General features: G+C 47.2%; 1 protein-coding gene across 1 annotated transcript in view; it reads left to right on the top strand.

Annotated features, from left to right (window-relative positions):
• LOC147606274 (RNA helicase, ATP-dependent, SK12/DOB1 protein) overlaps positions 1-18,807 on the top strand; it is a 225,069-nt gene that overhangs the window by 182,924 nt on the left and 23,338 nt on the right. Inside the window, exons 16-23 of the mRNA XM_086792575.1 lie at positions 2,995-3,048; positions 3,949-4,056; positions 4,174-4,323; positions 5,374-5,492; positions 11,700-11,853; positions 11,952-12,423; positions 12,616-12,830; positions 12,945-13,183. Coding sequence (XP_086648701.1) covers positions 2,995-3,048; positions 3,949-4,056; positions 4,174-4,323; positions 5,374-5,492; positions 11,700-11,853; positions 11,952-12,423; positions 12,616-12,830; positions 12,945-13,183 — 1,511 coding nt within the window. The remainder of the gene's footprint in view (positions 1-2,994; positions 3,049-3,948; positions 4,057-4,173; positions 4,324-5,373; positions 5,493-11,699; positions 11,854-11,951; positions 12,424-12,615; positions 12,831-12,944; positions 13,184-18,807) is intronic.

Raw genomic sequence — 18,807 nt, 5'->3', positions numbered from 1 at the left:
TCCTGTTTATCTGTCTCTGATTGAGATACCCTCTTAGGAGAAGAAGGTATATACTGTAGTGTTTTGTATACTAAGTCTACTTAGTTTTCGAGGTCCACAGCGCGACTCGGGTAGGCTTTGGGCATCGCAAGGTTTCTACAGACGTTTTGGAGAGCCGTCATTTTGGATTGGTTCTACTCAATTTTGGGTGTTTGGGCTGTGCGGCAGCATCTATAGTGTCTTCAACAATTAAAAGAGGTCCAGATATACTGAAATACAGCGAAGTAAAAAGTAAAAAATATGTACTTCCCTACAGTCCTCTACTTATTACTTTTCATTTCATTTAAGATTTTACAAACAAAATCCCATCTCTCCTCCTCCATCAAGAAGCTAGAGTTCTCCCAAGATATCTAATAACCCAACAAGATACAAGCCTCCATCATTGCTTCAGTTAGTGCAGCAGTGGACTTTATTTCCAACTTTCCCTCCTTCTAAGACCATATCTTCACTGTGGGTCTAGTTCCCACTAGATTCTCTATAAAAGCAACAAAAGTGTGATCAACCTATTTTTCCTTAAGATACCACCTCAATCTGGGGAGTCAATTCGCTCCTACCTTTGTTTAATGGAGGGCAGCCATATGTAGAGCAATTGAATGCTCAACCAAGTGTTGAAATCTAGCCTTTGCAGATGCAAAATTAGCTTGCAAATTAGCCTTTTGATGAGGCAATTATTGAGGATGTAGTGAATGAGGAGAGAGCAGCCATTATTGAGTCTGCATGCAGACTGGGCTGGATGTTATGACACACGAGCGTCCACTAGTCGGTTTTGCTTTCGCCTTGGTGATTCATGTATATCATGGCTTAGCAAGAAGTAGCCTACAATGGCCACTTCCAGCTCTGAAGCTGAGTACAGGATAGCTTTCACATTTACAGTTGAGTGTTTGTGGCTCAAATGTCTTATGGGCTGATTTGGGTGTTGGAGAGTCATGACAAGTTAGAGTCTAGACTTGTCACTTACCTGCTTGGGACTACCCATACTAAGAATGCCCTGCATCATGCGCAAGTTAGTGCGGCAGTAGACCAACCGCTCCAACTGTCGTGTGCTCAGTCGATTGCGTATCCTCGTGTGTATGAGAGAATAGGAACTCCAGTTTCTCTCACATGCACGCGTAGAACAATCTTGGGCTAGGACCCTTAAGGCTATGGGCTGTGAAAAGGAAAAGGCCGATATTGACAGAAGGAGGCTGTGAGGTTACGAAGGAAAGTGGAATAGAACAGTACGGCAGAAAAGGTGCAAGAAGATAGCAGAAAAGACTGCGAAAGGTCACTACAGTGTTGAGGAAAAATCAGGGCAGAGGAAGGCTGAATCGCGCAACAGGGGCATGAGGCAGGAGAATCTGAGCGACACACACACACACACACACATAGAGTAGGAGGAGAGAGTGACGAAATTGCAGGCTCACAGACAGGTAAGTCGCAGGCGAGCAGAGTCGTAGGCTCGCAGGCGAGGAGAGTCGCAGATTCGCAGGCGAGCACAGTCGCAGGTTCACAGGCGAGTAGAGTCGTAGGTTCGCAGGCAAGCAGAGTCGCAGGTTCGCAGGCGAGCAGAGTCGCAGGTTCGCTCTCTCTGCACACACACACACACACACACACACACCTCTTGCTCTAGCCATCCACATTCTCAGCCAGGCAGTGAGTTCCTCTTGCCTAGAGCAACTTTGGAGCTCATAGTCACATTGCATTGAAGAAGAGGAACCGTCTTGGGGTGGAACGGGCAAATGATCTAGTCTTTGTGAGTGCAAACATGCGAATGCTTTGCAAGAGTGCAACTGCAAAGGTTGATGCATTTACCGAGTGGGAGATGTCTCATGATGATGAGGAGTTGAGGAGCAAATGGAGGACATCTCTATGGAGCTTGTAGGCATTGCAAGGACCCATGATCATGAGGCGAGCACTTCACATGCCCCTTGAGGTTTTTGACATTTGTACTACTCTAGTGATAGTCTCTTTTTTGTATGCCACTTACGTGGTTAGGGCCTAGGCCTTTGCCCTTGTCTTTTGCTTTAGCCTTTGGCTCCTGGGCGCCCGATCTCCTTTTATGTAACACCCATTTTTTTGCTAGTATGACTAAATATTGATGCTTTGGAAGTGTAAGGTGACTTTGTTTTAGTATTGTTAAGTTTCTTGAATGAGTGCTTACTTAAAATTGCATATTTTGTATGCCATCCCCCGTTCCTCGTCCCGGTTCCCAGGAATCCCCGTCCCCGTCCCTGTTCCCCATCCCATGTTACTATGCCACCCAGGCACTTTATAATTTATTGTGTTCTCACTACCCGAACAATGGGTGCATGTCCATTTTTTTTTCAGTAAGGCCAGTTCGCTTTATCTATTTTTTAAAAAGGTTGTATAAACTTAGGTAGCAAAATTAACTGCCTTGCCTAAACTTATTAAAGAAGAGATGTTGCCTGTAATTTTTTTTTTTGAAAAATAAATGTTGCCTGCTTCGTGCCACCTGTTCGCTACTTTTTGATTGTGCCACCCTCTTCCTATGGAGATCGTCACCTTCTCCAGTAGGAGCCACCTATTCGACAGCCTCCTGCTTCTCCTCTAGGCACCACCTATGCGCCTTTGTCTCACGACCAGCCAGGCCTTTGCACCCATCGCCATAGTTTCTTTAGATTGTGCTGCTTCTCCTCATAGTCTCTCTACAGGCATCACCTTCAGCATTTCCTCTACATACCAGCCCTTGCCACCTCTACATTGAGGCCTTAATCACATAGACCTACTGTTAACCTAAAAATAGTCATGCTGAGATTGCAGTGATTAATGCTCCCACCAAGTGGATGTTTGTTGTGACGTGTAGCTCACTCTGTAGTTTGTTCAGCATTGTAACCCTCGTTGTGAACCTTTCTTATCATGGTAACAATATTGTCTTTCACTCAATCAATTCTATAGTTTGTTGCACTTTTGTTTTCTTGAAAACGTATCTAAGTATCCTTTATGTACGTGACACAGGTTTTATTTTCAACTGAAACGTTTGCTATGGGGGTCAATGCACCAGCTCGAACGGTGGGTATCTCATGAAGATCTTTTGGGCATGGTTTCTCTGTAAGCTAGATTCTCCTGTTGTAAAGTGCAAGCCTGGGTGATAAAGCTCCAATGGATGACTGTTGGTACATGACTTGCATAAATGGAAGAAATGAGAATTGAATGATTCTTAGCTCTGATTTTACAATGTTTTGTAACATGCATCTAGAAAAATACATGTTACGTGATATGCTTTGTAATGAAGCTGTATGTCAGTAGGTTTGCCTGTTGATACATGACTTGCATAAGTGGAAGAAAGAGAATTAAATGTTTTCAGTGCTGAATTTACTTTATGCTGTTACATGCATCTAGCATGATACATATTTTGTGATATGCTTTGTAATGAAGCTGTATGCCAGGGTTTGCCTGGGTAGAAAGCTTTGCTAAGGCCCAGCTTGAGCTGCTTTAGAGCACCTTGCAGCAGTACATGCACAGAAAAAGGTAACATTATTGGCAGTCCCACAAAGGAGGGTTCCTGGCTTGCAGTGTGGGACCCCAGTTAAATGAAAAGGCTGATGTGTAAGATGAGCGTACAGTTGACTAAGTTGAGATCTAAAAAGAGCAGCCATTACCCTTCAAGCATCTATCTCCAGCCTTGTAATTTCTAGCATTTTTCATCTACCGTATGCCTTTGTTGGAAGTATGCCCAGTGCCAAAGCTCGCATGAAAACAGTGTTTCCCTGCAGCCCTTTACACCAATTGTGTCTTAAGTTGCTGTCTGAAATGGGCAGTTTGCTGCTCTTCAAACAACTGATTTCCAGCCTTCTAATATCATCTGATTTTCTATGACTCACCAACTGTCTTTATTTCTCTTTTATAGATGCCTGCAGTATTTTTGAAGAGATGGAATTAAATTTTTTATTTTTTGTTGTAACATGGCAGGTTGCTTTTCATAGTCTCAGAAAGCATGATGGTAAAACATTCAGGCAATTGCTCCCAGGTGAATATACACAAATGGCTGGTCGAGCTGGGCGAAGAGGGCTTGACAAGGTTTGGTTCTTAACCGGTAATAGGGGGGTTTTTGGCTTTTCTTGGTTCTTAACTCGTAATTTTCTGGGCAGATAATTTCTGTTGAAAAGCATTTTGTTGTTGGTGTGCTATATATAGGTGGGGACTGTGGTTGTTATGTGCTGGGAAGATATCCCTGAAGAAGGGGATCTTAGGCGTCTCTTAATTGGGAAGCCCACTAAGTTGGAATCGCAATTCAGATTGACATACAATATGATACTCAACCTTTTGCGTGTCGAAGATTTAAAGGTGATTCATTTTGTTGGCACATGCATGAAATCAAGCTAGGTTTTGATATGGACTCATGAAATGAAAAGGGAAAGGATTTTCAATTTCAAATACACCTTATTGTGAGCATGGGTATTTAACCTCAATAGCTCCTGTGCACCTGGCCCTTCAAATTTGCTATGCTGTCAAACTTTTCTTGTATCCGAAGCTCAGTAGAATGGACACTTTTGCATTCCTGTGGGCATCTCAGGATCTTCAAATGGTGTGTTGGATGGCCTTTTAGAACATTGGTATCTCAGGTACCAGGGTATGGCATCATTGACAGATCATGGCCCAATGCCAGGGTTTCTTTAGGATGCATTTCTAACCTCATGCGGCTTCTGAATTGTTGCACACGTTTGCAACTCTGTCTACAGCATGTACAAAACCTCCTTTCTTTGAAGTCAAGTTTGTTGATCACGCCTTTTTACTATCTTAAAGGCTCTTAAAATCTAAAATTTGTAAAACCCTACCCCTTACCCCTGACATGTACACTAGTACAAATGTACATGAATTTTTTCGAGGATAGAAACATTGTAAACATGTGCAAAAGTGGGACCAAATGTATGTATTAGAAGTTTTATACAACCTTCCCATAGGACTGTTGTATGCTATGAAAAATTCACAATTTTCTCAGAAGGAAGCCCTTTATATCTCTAGTGATGGTGTCTTTCCATCTTAGCCAAAGGGAGGTTTGAGCTTCCGGTACGTACCAAATGTATGTCAGAAGTTTTTGTACAACCTTGGTACCGGAGAAATCCATAACTTCCTAGGAAGAAAGCCATATCATCATATGCGTAGACAGCCCATATATCCATCTTTATTGCCTTCTCTCTAACTTCTTAGCTATCTGTGTTAAGTGGTAGGATTTGGGTGCAAGAGGTTTGGTCCTTAAGCCATAACTGGAATGATCTTGTCAATGTCACTGCTAGAGTCTTTTTTTTTTTTTTGGCACTTGCCTCGTTACAATTGTGGAACTTACTTGGTACTATCTGGTTTTCTCTTTTTATTATGACTTTACCGGGAAGACAGGTTGAGGATATGCTGAAGCGGAGCTTTGCAGAATTTCATGCACAGCGAGCTCTTCCTGAGCAACAGCAGCAGCTTCAAAAAGGAGAGGGTGAACTTTCACTAATGAAGTCGACAATCAAGTAAAGACCATGCACTGAAATTTTGTACATATTTTTTTTTTCAGGATGCTTCTATTAGTTACTAAAAAAACAACAGCCACAAGGGCTAAATACAACCATGAAGGGCTAGATACAAACTCGCCTCATGTACAGGGCGGGGATCAAGTAATCAAAAGAGGGGAGAGACACTTCTCCTCCAGCTGGTCTGTAGTTCCAAGTGGGGTCACCACCTCTATCTGTAAGAAAAGGGCCAGGCCGCAAGAGCCTCAAGAAAGCTTCCCGCCGCTTCCGCATGCGGTCATAACCACCCTGCAACTTCCCCCACTGGCTGCGGAGGGTATGAATGATGTCGAGCCAAATACTCCTAATAGACTCAGCAGGCGGAGTCTGGGTACCCTCGATGGCTTCGTTGCATCTAGCTTGCCAAATGTGCCAGGCTGCAATGCTACTGCAAATCTCCCATCTCTGGCATGAGCCCGGTCGCCAATGGTCGGTAGATGGGGCTGTGACTGGTACTGCCGAAATGTGGAGATTAGAGACCTGAAGGGCTAGCCCCCCACCATCCTCCTCATCATAAGCCTTGACCACCTCAGCCTCTGTGGCCCAAGCTACAATGCTCCATGTAATGATCCGGGCCGAGGCCCTGTCCATTGGAAGAATGCGTAGCTAGACCTCCTGAGCCTTCGGGCAATCCCAAAGACAATGTCACTGAGACTCCTATGGGTGGGCACATCTTGGGCAGGCTGCTGGCAGCCTGGCCGACCTCTAACTGCAAACCATGTGCCAACCGCCAAGCTCTTGTGTGCCATCAGCCAGAGAAAGAGGGTGATCTTTCTAGGCCGAAAACTGTCCTAGAGCCTCTTCCAAAAATCTGAGAGGAAACGTTGTGAGAGGCCCTGAGACTGCCAATGTTTTGTTGTTGTCGGGGTGCCAACAATCTCTGGCATCGGAATCCTGCGGCCTAGCCGCGCTGTATATGCAAAAAGGGGGCATCCAGTGTCTCCTCTCGATCAACAGGGTCATGCCAAGTCCACTCTCCCGGGTCCCATAAGAGGCACGTGAGACGACGACTCCCAAACCCATAACCGCTAGAATCTTTCCCTAGCCACCTTGTCAGGTGGGAGGTCTATGTGCAACTTCCGCGCCTGAAATCCAATCACCCTTACCCTCTGTAAGGTGCAGCCGTTGAAATACTCCAAAGAGGGCTCGGATCTCTCTAATCTGCCATGTGAACCAATAGAAAAAGTGAGCAAACCACTGCCCTCATCCGTTCCATGGACTGCCAAAAGAATGGCATGCCTGGTAAACACGCCTAGCCACAGAGGGGGAGTCGGGTCTTGGATAGAACTCAGCCACTCCTGAGGGATAGCAGAGTCGATGTTGATGCTGAGCCTGTCTCTACCCCGGATCCTTGTCAAGCCTCTCTTTGAAACTCCGGGGGTAGTTGCCTGTGTGCAATCGAGTCTCCAAGGGACCTGGCAGGTCTCATGCTCAATGCACCCCATGATACATGAGGTGTGGCCCCCATAATATGACCACGGGGTAAACGGATCAGGGGGTTCCAGACCAATGGTTGTCTGAGACACTCCTCGGAGTCTACCCGCATCTCTGTGAAAATCCATCTGGTACTCTACGGCCAAGGGTCCCCTAGGCACGGGGTGCAGGCTGAAATCCGGGCCAAGAGGAAGTCCTTCCAAGGCACACCACCAGGAAGGAGTCCTCTAACAATTAGCTTGCCCAGTAGGGCGAGGCTCTGAATAGCTGGGTCAATGATGCCTACCCCCCCCTCTATGCCGTGGCTGAATGATCACTCTTTAGGCCACCTTGGCCTTTGCAAGCCTCCCATCACTGCCTGCCCATAAGAAGTTCCAAATCAAATGTTGAACTTGGCCAATACATGCTTGAGAGAAGGCTGAGCAAGTCGTGATGTACCACATGGTGGCAAGGACTTGGTTCGCCACCACCACTCTACCAGCTAGGGAGAGTCTTGTAGAACTCCAGTACAAAAGCTTCTTTCGAATGCTCAGAAGAGGAGGGGCGAGCGTGGAATCTGAGGTAGCGAATTGGAGTGCCTCTTGGGATCCACTGGAAAGCCTCAATTGGACGTCAAGTCGGGGCGGGTGCAGAGCATACCCAAAAACCACACGACTTCTACCAGTTGATCTGTGCTCCTGATGCGCGACATAAGATCTCGATCACCTCAGCGAATCTCTGGAGATTCCCAACATCTCTCCAGAAAGAAGGGCGATTGTTTCATCTACAAACTTTGAGTCCAGTAGCTCCTCTTGTGAACGGAGGGGGGGATGCAATCCTTGAAGCCTTGTCTCCTAGGCTGCAAGGAAATTGCTCATGGCATTGGCGACGAATAGGAAAAGGTAAAGGTGCCAGAGGATAGCCCTGCTGGATCGAGCAGGAAAGGGGGAATCTGTTGCCACAGGCTCCCTGAATGAGAACCTATTTGTGAGAGGCTCTATAAAGTCCGGAAACCCCACGGATCCACTCCACGGGAAATCCCATCCGGCTCATGGTACCCTCTAGAAAGCTCCAATCAACCCTATCATAAGCTTTCTCAAAGTCGAGTAGTACAATGAGGTCCTGTTGCCGCATCTTGGCCGAAGAAGTGGCCCCCAGAAGGTGAAGATGTTGTGCAAAATGCTTCGATCGTGAACAAAACCTATCTGAGTGTCATGGATCAAGTCAGGGAGGAAAGGCTGAAGTCTCCGACTGATGGCTTTGGCCAGAATCTTGTAGGCCGTCCCAAGAAGAGTGAACCACTGATTTCTTTCGATCTCCCCTCACAGCTGCCCCATTATCTCCATAGGTGATGGACACGCGCGAGAGGGTTTGGTGGCACACGAGGGAGGCGGTTCCCCTTGCTCTTCGGTCCTTCTTGTTGACTCTCTTTTCTACAGGGGAGCTGGTGGAGGCATTGACTGCTCTTCCTAGGGGAAAATGCCTGGGGGCGGATGGGCTTCCAGTTTCCGTTTTTTTCCGCCATTGCGACCTCATGGAAGCCGGCCTTCGTGCTGCCTTCAATGAGATTATGTCCATAGGTACCATGCCAGAGAGGCTTTTAGAGGGTCTGATACACTTGATTCCTAAGGAGGGTGGTGACAGATTGGAGATCCGGCAGGGTCAAAAACATTATCCCCATCCTGGCCATGCAACCTGCGAATATCTGTACTCAAGCCTCCTCTGATCTTCGTACAGGCAGCAGCCAACTGACCCTCGATCCAGGGGCCATCGAGGAAACTCCTCTGAAGCCGCTGAAGATAGGTAAGACTACTCCTCAGACTCTTGTGCTGCCCACGAAATCCCTCCAATTTGCTTTGAGCTGCCTCCTGCAAAAGCTGCCAATCTCACCAAGGCCCGCATCCAAAATGCATGCAGTAGTGCTTGATGTAAAATCCAATCTCGTCCAAATCTGGTCTATCCTATTGCAGATCTCAAGGTCTTGAATAAGGCTGTCCGGGATCCTAGAGCTCGCGTGCATGTCTTGGTTCCAGGGGTCCTCTAGTGTCATATTAACCGGAGCATGATCCGAGAAAGTAGTGCCCACCAAGATGCTGATCATGCCTCCATGGCCGCAAGCCCACTCATCCACATAAAATCTATCTAGTCTAGAGTGGTTGGGGCTGGTGCTGCTCTTGTCAAACCGCGAGAAACACAAGCTCCTGGGGCTGCGTCCAAACTTTGGAAGATGCCAAGGATCGTGACCCCTAAGTGCCATGATCAACTCCTCCCATGCAGAGTACTCTACGTTGTGCCTCCTCCAAGTCTATCCTTTGTTGCCTCTATCATGTTGAAGTCTCTGCCGATGTACCAGAAGTCAGCTTGAGGAAGGGCCTGACGAACTGTGCTCCAAAATATGGCTCTAGTTGCTGCGGCATTTGGGGCGTAGACATTGAGGAAGCCCATGCAATCCTCTCCAATCGTAACAATAATCCACTGTGCTCTCCCAAGGACTATGACACCTGCACCTGTCACTTCGCCGGTCCTCACTGATAGAAATACAAACTCCTGCCTATGTAGCTGTGTGCAGCTCACCTCTGAGGACGCCCTGCCTCTAAAAGCACTAAGGCCTACCTAAACCCTGAATGTTCCATGATGCAATCTGCATATCAATCTCTATGGGAAGGGAACTATCAGAACTGCCCTCCACTCGAAGAGTCTTGGGCATGGGTTTAGACCGGGAGTAATCACTATCGGTCCTGGGGTGAAGGTGCGCCAAGCGGACACAAATCTTGTCTTCCATGTGTCGCCACTCTATCCGAGCATGAGAGTAGGCATACTCTGAACTCCATGGATCACAATGGAGGTATCTGTAAGAGGGGGGGAGGCATACTGCGACAGAGATATGCAGGAACACAAAAAGCAACACCTCTAGACTGGAGGCTACCACCTCCCTGTCCTGGTCCCTATGGCCTAAGCCTTGCAGCTCCGTCCTAGCCAAGGGCCAGAGGTGGGTGAGCACATAATGATGCGAAGATTGTGGAGATGATGTGAAAGCTCGACTACTTGTCCCTGAATGGCGGCAGCCCACTGACTCCGAGTCCCACTCCGTCTTCGGGCTACTCAAAAGATCTGTCCTTCCATCGGAAGGCAGCGGAAGAAACTGTAGTCCACTAGGAGCCCCAAGACCTTGGGGGGCCCACCAAGGGACTCTGGCGGGAGAGTCCTCATTGAGGAAGCGGTGATGGTCATCTCTACCGGCTCCGAGAATCTTTGGATCAAGCGGCGCACAGAACTCGCCAATTGCCTCCGCTCTAGGTTGGGTGCCACTGGAGGGGTGACGAGAGTGCTCTCTGGAGTGGCGGAGGGAGGGGGGTGCTGGCTCAGAGGAAGAGGACAGGGTAGAGGGGACCGCTACAGGAGAAGTTGAGGCAAGGGTGGGAGAGGCAGCGGAGGGGAGTGGGGAGGTTGAGAGGAAGGAGAAGGGAGCGGTTGGGAGAGATCCGTCGAAGAGGGAGGCTGTTGGGAGGGCCTCGCTGGGAAATCAATGGGGTCAATTGGCCTCAGTGGAATCTGAGAACCGGAGGAAATCTCGGAGAGGAATCGGGCACCAAACCAGGGGGGCTGGAGGGACCCTCTCTGATTGGAGGGGACCCATCGCCGACAGATGGGTGCTAAGATAAATGCTTATAACGGTTGTCTAACAGAACCGAATCCTCCTCAACTCTGGTAGTCGGCGAACAGCTCGGGTGCGGGTCAACTGTCCGCTATCACTCCCTCGATGGCTCCACCAATCACCGAGAGAAGAGGAAGGTATTCGTTCCTAAGGCCTGGGAAGCAAACGACATGCCAGCTTGTGGGTCGGATGCGGGGTCGAAGCCGTGCTGCCATTGTGCAAAGAAGGCCTGTGCCGTACGCAATGCAATAGGAGTCAGCTGCATGACTCGATTTGATGCCACTGGCGAGTCGAACTCAACCTGATAGTAGCCATGTCCGAGAGGATGAATGTATGTGATCTTTGCAGGCCCACTGATGAGGCTTGCCTGCAAAGGATCTATGAGTTGTCCGCGCGCTGGGCAGCGAGGCCTCTGATGATGCGATAGTCGTAGTGAGAAGCTGAAGATCCGCTTCCGAAAAGGATAAGCAAGTAACGGCGGCCTCGGTCAGGGAGGACGGAGCGGCCGCCATGGAGTCCCGAGGGTAAAGACCAGAAAAAAGCCGAGGCTTGCCGAGAGAAAAGAACCCCCAAGAACTGAGAGGGATTGCCTGAAGACGACAGGAGGGACGAGGGAAAACGAGGAGAGGAGAAAAAGTGAGGCCGGGGGGGGCGGGGGGCGGGGGGGGGGGGGGGGGGGGGGGGGGGGGAGCACACATGTGGGGTAGGGGAAAGCGCAGGAGGAAGGGGGGCAGGCCAAGAAGGGAGACACAGACGGAGAGGGGGGAGAGGAGGCAGGCGAAGAAGGAGAGGGGAAGCGAAGGGAGGGGAGGGGGCGGGGGCGGGGGGGGGGGGGGGGGGGTAGGAGGGAGAGAGCAAAGCGCAGAAGGGGCTGAGGGCGCAGGCGGAAGAACGCAGGAGGGGGGAGCTAGAGCTCATGCTACATGATAAAATTTGTACATTTTTTTGAGAGAGAATGTTTTAGTGTGCTGTTTTGTATGAACAAGCTCTAGTACCTTAATGTATATCAGCCACTGCAGATGTTCGCTAAAAGTTTGATCATTCAGGTGTGTTTTTAAATTACAATTTTTGTGATGTATTGTGGCCATTCCTAACAACAGCTGCATCTTTGGAGAACCAACAATTGAAGAGTATTACGAGATTGCGAACGAAGCTGAGAAGGATGGAGTTACAATACATGAAACTGTGATGCAGTCCAGGGCTGCCCAACAGTTACTCACTCCTGGAAGGGTGGTGATTGTTTACACTCCCTTCGTAAGTTCTTGAAACTCTCAGAAGAAAATGTGCCAGTTATAGGTTATTTTTTTTCAATTATTTGAGATAATTCTAAATTTCCCATATATCCCAGGTAGACCCCTGTGCCTACTCTGGGGGTTATTTTAAAAGCCCCTGCTGCAGCATTCAAAAACTGGATTGTTTTGGCCATAAATCGGGGGACAGATCTCTTTCAATCATGTACAAGCAAGCCCGCAGAGAAAAACTTGGCCAGCAAGTCTTCAGCTGATGCAGGCTACTTTATTAGCCGCAAAAGTAGTCGGGGATTAGAAGATGAGTATTCTGTTGCAGGGCGAGGTTCTCGCAAAGGATCTGGAACTATAAATGTTACTCTCCCTTACTTTGGAACAACAGGGGGAACTGGATATGTGGCTATGGAGTTGGACACTAAAGGTTTGGTAACCATATGCAAGTCAAAGATTCAAGTTGATACAATCCGCCTTCTGGAGGATGTAAGCAGTGCTGCTTACTCTCTCACAGTACAACAACTGGTGCAACTTGAAAAAGATAATCCGGGGCAGAATCCTCCTGCTCTTGACCCAATCAAAGGTAATTGGATTAACACCATCTTCATAGGATTTTCATACGGAAAAGTGGACTATAGAAACTAACACCATCTCCATAGGGTTTTCTTTACAAGGGCTTTACAAATTCTAAACATATATGCTCACTAGAATCACTCAAATGGTGGTTTTCCTTTTAACTCCCTCAACTCTCACTCCAAATTTTGAACTAAGGTAGATCTCAAGCTCAATGATGTCGATGTGGTTGAGAAATACCGTGCCCGGCAAAACCATCTAGAAAGGATGGCACAAAATCAATGCCATCGTTGCCCGAAGCTACAAGAGCACTACAGCTTCGTTAAGAATCAGTCTGCTCTGAAGGAGAAGGTCAGACAACTAAAGTATGAGTTGTCAGATGCCGCCCTGCAGAAAATGCCTGATTTTCAGCAGAGAGTAAGCACACTCAGTTCTGGTGTCGAGTCTTACTTTGGGAAGCTTGTGATAGCCTCTACAATATTCTTTTTCCATAAAGGGTTCTGATGCTTGATTTTCATTTGCCTTGATCAGATTGAAGTGTTGCAGGAAGTAGGTTGTATTGATACAGAGCTAGCAGTCCAGCTCAAAGGGCGGGTTGCATGTGAAATTAATAGTGGAGACGAGCTTATAGCTACAGAGTGTCTGTTTGAAAACCAGCTTGTAGATCTGGATGCACCAGAAGCTGTGGCTCTACTATCTGCACTTGTATTTCAGCAGAAAGACGCAAGTGAACCTATGTTGACGCCTCGCCTGCATGCTGCAAGGGACAGGTATTATCATGCTGTAAAGGAGTCTGTTGTCCAAAAATAAATAAATTGGAGTGGAACTTTGATGTATGAACTTTGGCTTGTTAACGAGTGCCAAGGTTAGAAAGCTAGAATAAATGCAAAGTCTCTTGGTGTTGAAGGCTATCTTGTATATCTCAAGGTGATTGGCGGAAGTGATGATATGGATGATTTAAAAATGATCTCACTGTTGCTCCAACTGTAGCTGTTTCCCTCTTTGTACCCAGGCCCCAGTTGCATCTCTTGCCTAGGCTAGAAAGTTTAGTTTCAATTCATGTCATCTTCAAGCAATATCGTCTTAACAATGGGCGACTGGATTCTTTTGACCTCCCCCCCTCGGCAGCATTGCCTACAGGTGGAAAAAAGCGCCTACGGGCGGTGATAAAACGGTAACTATGGGAGGATCTTGGGCCTAAGGCCAGTTGGGATTTTTTTTTTTTGGCACCTAGTGGGGGTTTGAACCATAGTTACCACGGAACGGGAACGTTCCGGGAACGTCGGATGCTGGAACAGGAGCGGGAACGGGAACGGGAGCGGATCGGGAACGTCGCGGAACGCCACGTCATATGACATGTCAGCATATGACATAAAATGACAAAACATTTAAAATATCCAAGATTAAACTTTAAAGTCTTAAACATTAAAAACTGAAAAAGAAAGTACATCGCATGACAAGTACAAAACTAGCCTCAAGGGCCAAGGTAATCGGTGAGTCAAAGACTAGTCATCAACAAGTGGGATCTCATCCTCCTGTCCAGGCTGTCCCTCAATCTGCTCATCCTCATGCTGCTCCACATCATCCTCTCCCTCTGGCTGATCCTCACCATCATTGTCATCAAGATCAAGGCAAAATCCAATAAATGGCTCTGGAGTACACTCAGCCCTGAACTTGTTAAGCAAACGCAAGTTTGCATTAACAAATACAAGGTCATTTGCCTTCTGGACACCAAGCCTGTTCCTCTTCTTGCTTGCAATGTTCCCAAAACTGCTCCATAAGCGCTCACATGGCGAGGAGCTAGCACCCTGGCTAAGCACTCGAATGGCCAATCTTTGCAGCAATGGTGTATCTGCCCCATAATCCTCCCACCACCGTGCACTGGATATCTTGAACCTATCATTCTGTGCATCTTGCAAAGCGAAGAGGCCTCTCTTTTGTCAATAGAAGGAAAGGTCTTCACGGACCCTCCTCCTATCATCTGCACTGGGTACAAGCTTCCTCAAGATATCCTCCCAACCCTGCACAACCTCTGCATCTGTCTCTTGTCCTTTGCCTTGAAATTCTGGATCCACCACAAATGCAGCAGCCTCTAATGCAGAGTGATACTCTGTCCACCTGCCTGTCGCAAGACGAGATAGCTCCTGTCTCCTACCCCCATCCAAAGTCTGTAGAGATAGGATTCTCTCAATCATCCTGTCCATCCCCTCGTACATCTTGCCAATGCAAGGCTCATCTCCATCAAGAAGCCTCAACATAAGAATGATTGGCCGCACAACCTGCAGCAATACCTCAACAGTGTCCCAAAAAGTGTCATCAAGAACTATGGACCTGCATCGAATACCTGCCACCACTGAGGTACGCTTTCGCCATGCATCCCACTCCTCACAAGCTACAAGCTGCCTCAAATGATTCTTCACTTCAAAAAGACGCTTTAGCATAAGGAAATTATATGCAAAGCGTGTATCTGAATACTTTAAGAGATCCTTTGGGGATCTCTGTCGAAATACAGCCAAAATGTAGTGGTGGCGAGTGATAAATGAAACAATGTGATTGCCCATTTCAATAGAAGGCTCCACCCACTACATCTTACCAATATCTTTGAGGAGATTGTTGAGCCCATGTGACATGCAAGGAGTGAAGCAAATATGTGGGTACCTATCCTCAATGATCCTCCCTGCTGCCCTGTTTGAGTTCTCTCCATCAGAAACAAATTGGATGACATTATTGGGACCCACGTAATCAATGGCTTCACTCCAAATATTTGCCAATCTCTCTGCAGTTTTGCCCGCCTCTGAATTGTCAATAGCTTTAATAAAAAAGCTACATCCTCTGGAGTACGCAAGGATACCCTGAATGGAGCGGCTCCTAGTGTCACTCCAACCATCACCCATGATAGTGACGCCACATCTACGCCATACATCCTGAATGGGTCCCAAGGCATCCTCTATGGCCGTCCTCTCTGTGGCTAGAGTGTAGTGCGCAATGCCTCGGATGAGGGTGGAGCATAGCCAAGTCCGAAAGAAGCAATCTCCTTCACCATATCTGCAAAGTATGGGTTGCGGGCCTTTACCAAAGGAACATCTGCAGCATAAAAAAACCGTGCCACTGATGCATCTACTTGTGCCCTCCTCCCAGGGTGCCATGATGCCACAAGACTAGCCTGCACTGGACCTCATGAAGCCTGGGTCTGGGAAGCATTTGTTCCATGTGCGGATGGCTGTGGAGCAGCCCCAAATAATGGGGTAGATGCACTCGCTGAAGATGCCACGCCTGCAGGTGTAGCTGATGATGATGTACCTCGAGGATCAAGAACAGAGGGCCGACTCCCTGCTGCATCAAGTCTATCTGCAAGTGCCTGCAATCGTATGATATCTGCTCCTGACACTGTAGGGCAAACAGAAATGCCTTTGCCTCTAACCCCCAACAAATGGGCTCGCACACGATCCGTGCCTCCAATCTTAATGGATCCACAAAAGTGGCACTTCCACTTGCGTGACCCTCCTCCTCTTGCACTATCATATCTGGACACAAGATCCACCTCATTCCACCAAGGGGATCTGTTTTCTGCATCTATGCCACGAGGAGGTGCCATTGAAATTGATAAATGGCTGAAAATTAAAAAAACATGCAAAATGCCCTTGCATGAGACATAAGTAAAGTGTCCACAAAGTGGAAAAAAACGCAGCAAACTAGAATCTCCAAAATCCAACGTTCATTGCGTCAAATTTTAAATCTTACCTGCTCAAGACTCGAGTGCCACCCGAGCAAAAGAAGGGGCCAACTTGCCAAGGCCCAAGAGGAGGGGCCAAGAGGAGGTAGGGAGAGTGTGCACTGTGGGGCATTCAAGGCTGAAGGTAGGGAGAGTGTGGGGCAGCCAAGAGGAAGGGAGAGTGTGGGGCAGCCAAGGCTGAAGGTAGGGAGAGTGTGGGGCAGCCAAGAGGAAGGGTGGGGTAGTAGGTGGAATGGAGAGTGTGGGGCAGCCAAGGGGGCAGCCAAGAGGAAGGGTGGAGTGGTAGGGAGAGCACTCAAGCAGCAGGCTCAGCCAACAAAACAGGCGCAGCAGCGAAAAAGAGCCGTACGCTGGATAAAAACTGCCGCCGGCGACTTAGCGAAAATGCGCTTTTTTCGGAACGCCCGGAACGTGTGTTCCGCCCTAGCGTTCCGGCGTTCCGACACACGTTCCGCCACGTTCCCCGGCAACTGCGCCGTTCCGGCTCCCGTTTCCGCGTTCCGGGCACGCCTTGCGCTTCGGAGCGGCGTTCCGGTGTTCCAGGAAGGCGGAGCGCCGTTCCGCGGTAACTATGGTTTGAACCAAGGACCTCTCAGTCCGAAGACAAACACTTCACCACTTGAGCTACCATCTCATTGGCTTTTGACCTCAATATTTAACCTTTAACCTTGGTATTTTGTTACTCTTAAACCTCTGAATTTTTTCTTCTTGATTCTTTCACATGTACCACCTGACATATACCTGTGCACACGGCTTGGTTGATTCTCCTCATCACCATCACCAAAAGGGAATCGTCTCCTAAATTTCTCTTAGTAGCTCGAAGAAGATTGGAATTTATGGACAAAACAAATCATCAGAGTCTACGGCACTTTCTGACACAGCCTAAACTCTCAGAGAAGTATTTAAGGTGGGGAACAATATTTCTTTTGGCCAGGTTTACGCAAAGATATCGAAATTAATGTACGTTAGTGTTTGGTGTGCCAAAAAGTCAAATTTGACAGGCACAAAACACCTGGTTTGCTTCAGCCCTCACCCATTCCACATGAACCATGGGAAAGCATTGCCATGGATTTTACTATGGATCTACCGAAATCTGCACATAGTAATGATGCTATTTGGATTGTTATTGATCGATTTAGCAAACAGGCACACTTTATTCCTGTGAGGAAAACAATTAAGCCAGAACACATGGCTGAAGAATTATCGGCTCAGATTTTCAAACATCATGGCATGCCCAAATCTATCGTGGGGGATAGAGATCCTTGAACAACCAATTTATTTTGGCGGGCATTGTTTGATAACATGGGCACGAAACTGAATTTTCATTAGCTTATCATCCTCAAACGAATGGTCAAAGTGAGTTAGCAAATTCAACCGTACTTGATTTGCTTAAATGTTATGTATCTAAGGAGAAATTAGATTGGGAGAAATATTTACCCTTGGTTGAGTTTGCATACAACACGGTGCATTCCTCAATTGGCAAGGCTCCATTGAGATAGTTTATGGCAAGGTGGTATTACCACCTATCTTACGAACCAAAGATGAAATTTTAGCAGTAGATGAGTATGTCAAAGATTTGGATACTGCATTTGTAGAGGTACGAACAACCATAGAAAGATCTCAAACTAAGCATAAAAAGGCAGCCGACAAGCATAGAAGAGAGAGAATCTTCAAAGAAGGTGATTGGGTGATACTTAAGCTCCAGAAATCATGAATTTGGAAGCGGCCAGGTAAAGAGGGCCAATATCCTAAGCTTTCGAACGGGTATTATGGGCCATTTGAGATTTTACAGAAGATAAATGAAGTGGCTTATAGATTGGTATTACCCGATCATTGGAAAATACATAATGCTTTTCATGTCAGCTTATTGAAGCCTTATGTGGGACCACCTCCAATGCAACTAGTTTTGGAAGATCCACTAGAGGTGGATGAACTTGAGGAGGTGTTACAACCTGAGAAAGTTTTTCACGAGGAGTGTAAGCATGCAGGAAGCAAGCTTGTACGTTGCTATCTTGTGAAGTTTAAAAACTATTCTTCTATGGATGCAAAATGGATGGACGAAGATTACTTTCAGGATTATCCGGAGCTTTTGACGGCTTATCTAGAAGCTTTTTAGTTGCGGTCAACTGCTTAGAAGCCGGGCGGAATGTCACAAAACCCCTCATTGCTTCTATTTCCTACTTTGCATGTTTGGCATATGGAGCTTGACATGACAGTGCTTGTGTAGCCTATGGAGCCTGACATGACAGTACATGTATGGCATAGGAGCTTGACATGGTGTGTTTTTCCCAAGACTAGCTATCCTGGTGTTCACTTTGTATTGATGTTTTGGGAAGGTTCCGGAAGGATTTTGATTCCCTGAACATTATACCTGATTGATACAATTGAGCAGATGGTTGTTTCTTGGAGTTTAGTTGCACTCATGTGTGTGCATCCTTTTTATTTTTGGATGACTTGTTTTGTTTGCCTAGACAATGCTTGAGATTATTGCATGTGTTGTCCATGGGTCCGGGGACGCCTAGGCACCTTGTGGATTTGTAGGTGGTAAGTGTTTTCCAAAACTTAATTTGCAGTTTTATGTTTTCATATGCTAATAATTATCGATGCAGGTTCATATTCATTAATAAGCGACCGGACAACTTATATGCTGTACACATTCAA

The sequence above is a fragment of the Cibotium barometz genome, chromosome 58 (genome assembly GCF_041138505.1).
Source record: "Cibotium barometz isolate CiBa-2024 chromosome 58, ASM4113850v1, whole genome shotgun sequence".
In the NCBI taxonomy this organism is placed as follows: domain Eukaryota; kingdom Viridiplantae; phylum Streptophyta; class Polypodiopsida; order Cyatheales; family Cibotiaceae; genus Cibotium; species Cibotium barometz.
This window is presented reverse-complemented; position numbering and strand designations above follow the sequence as displayed.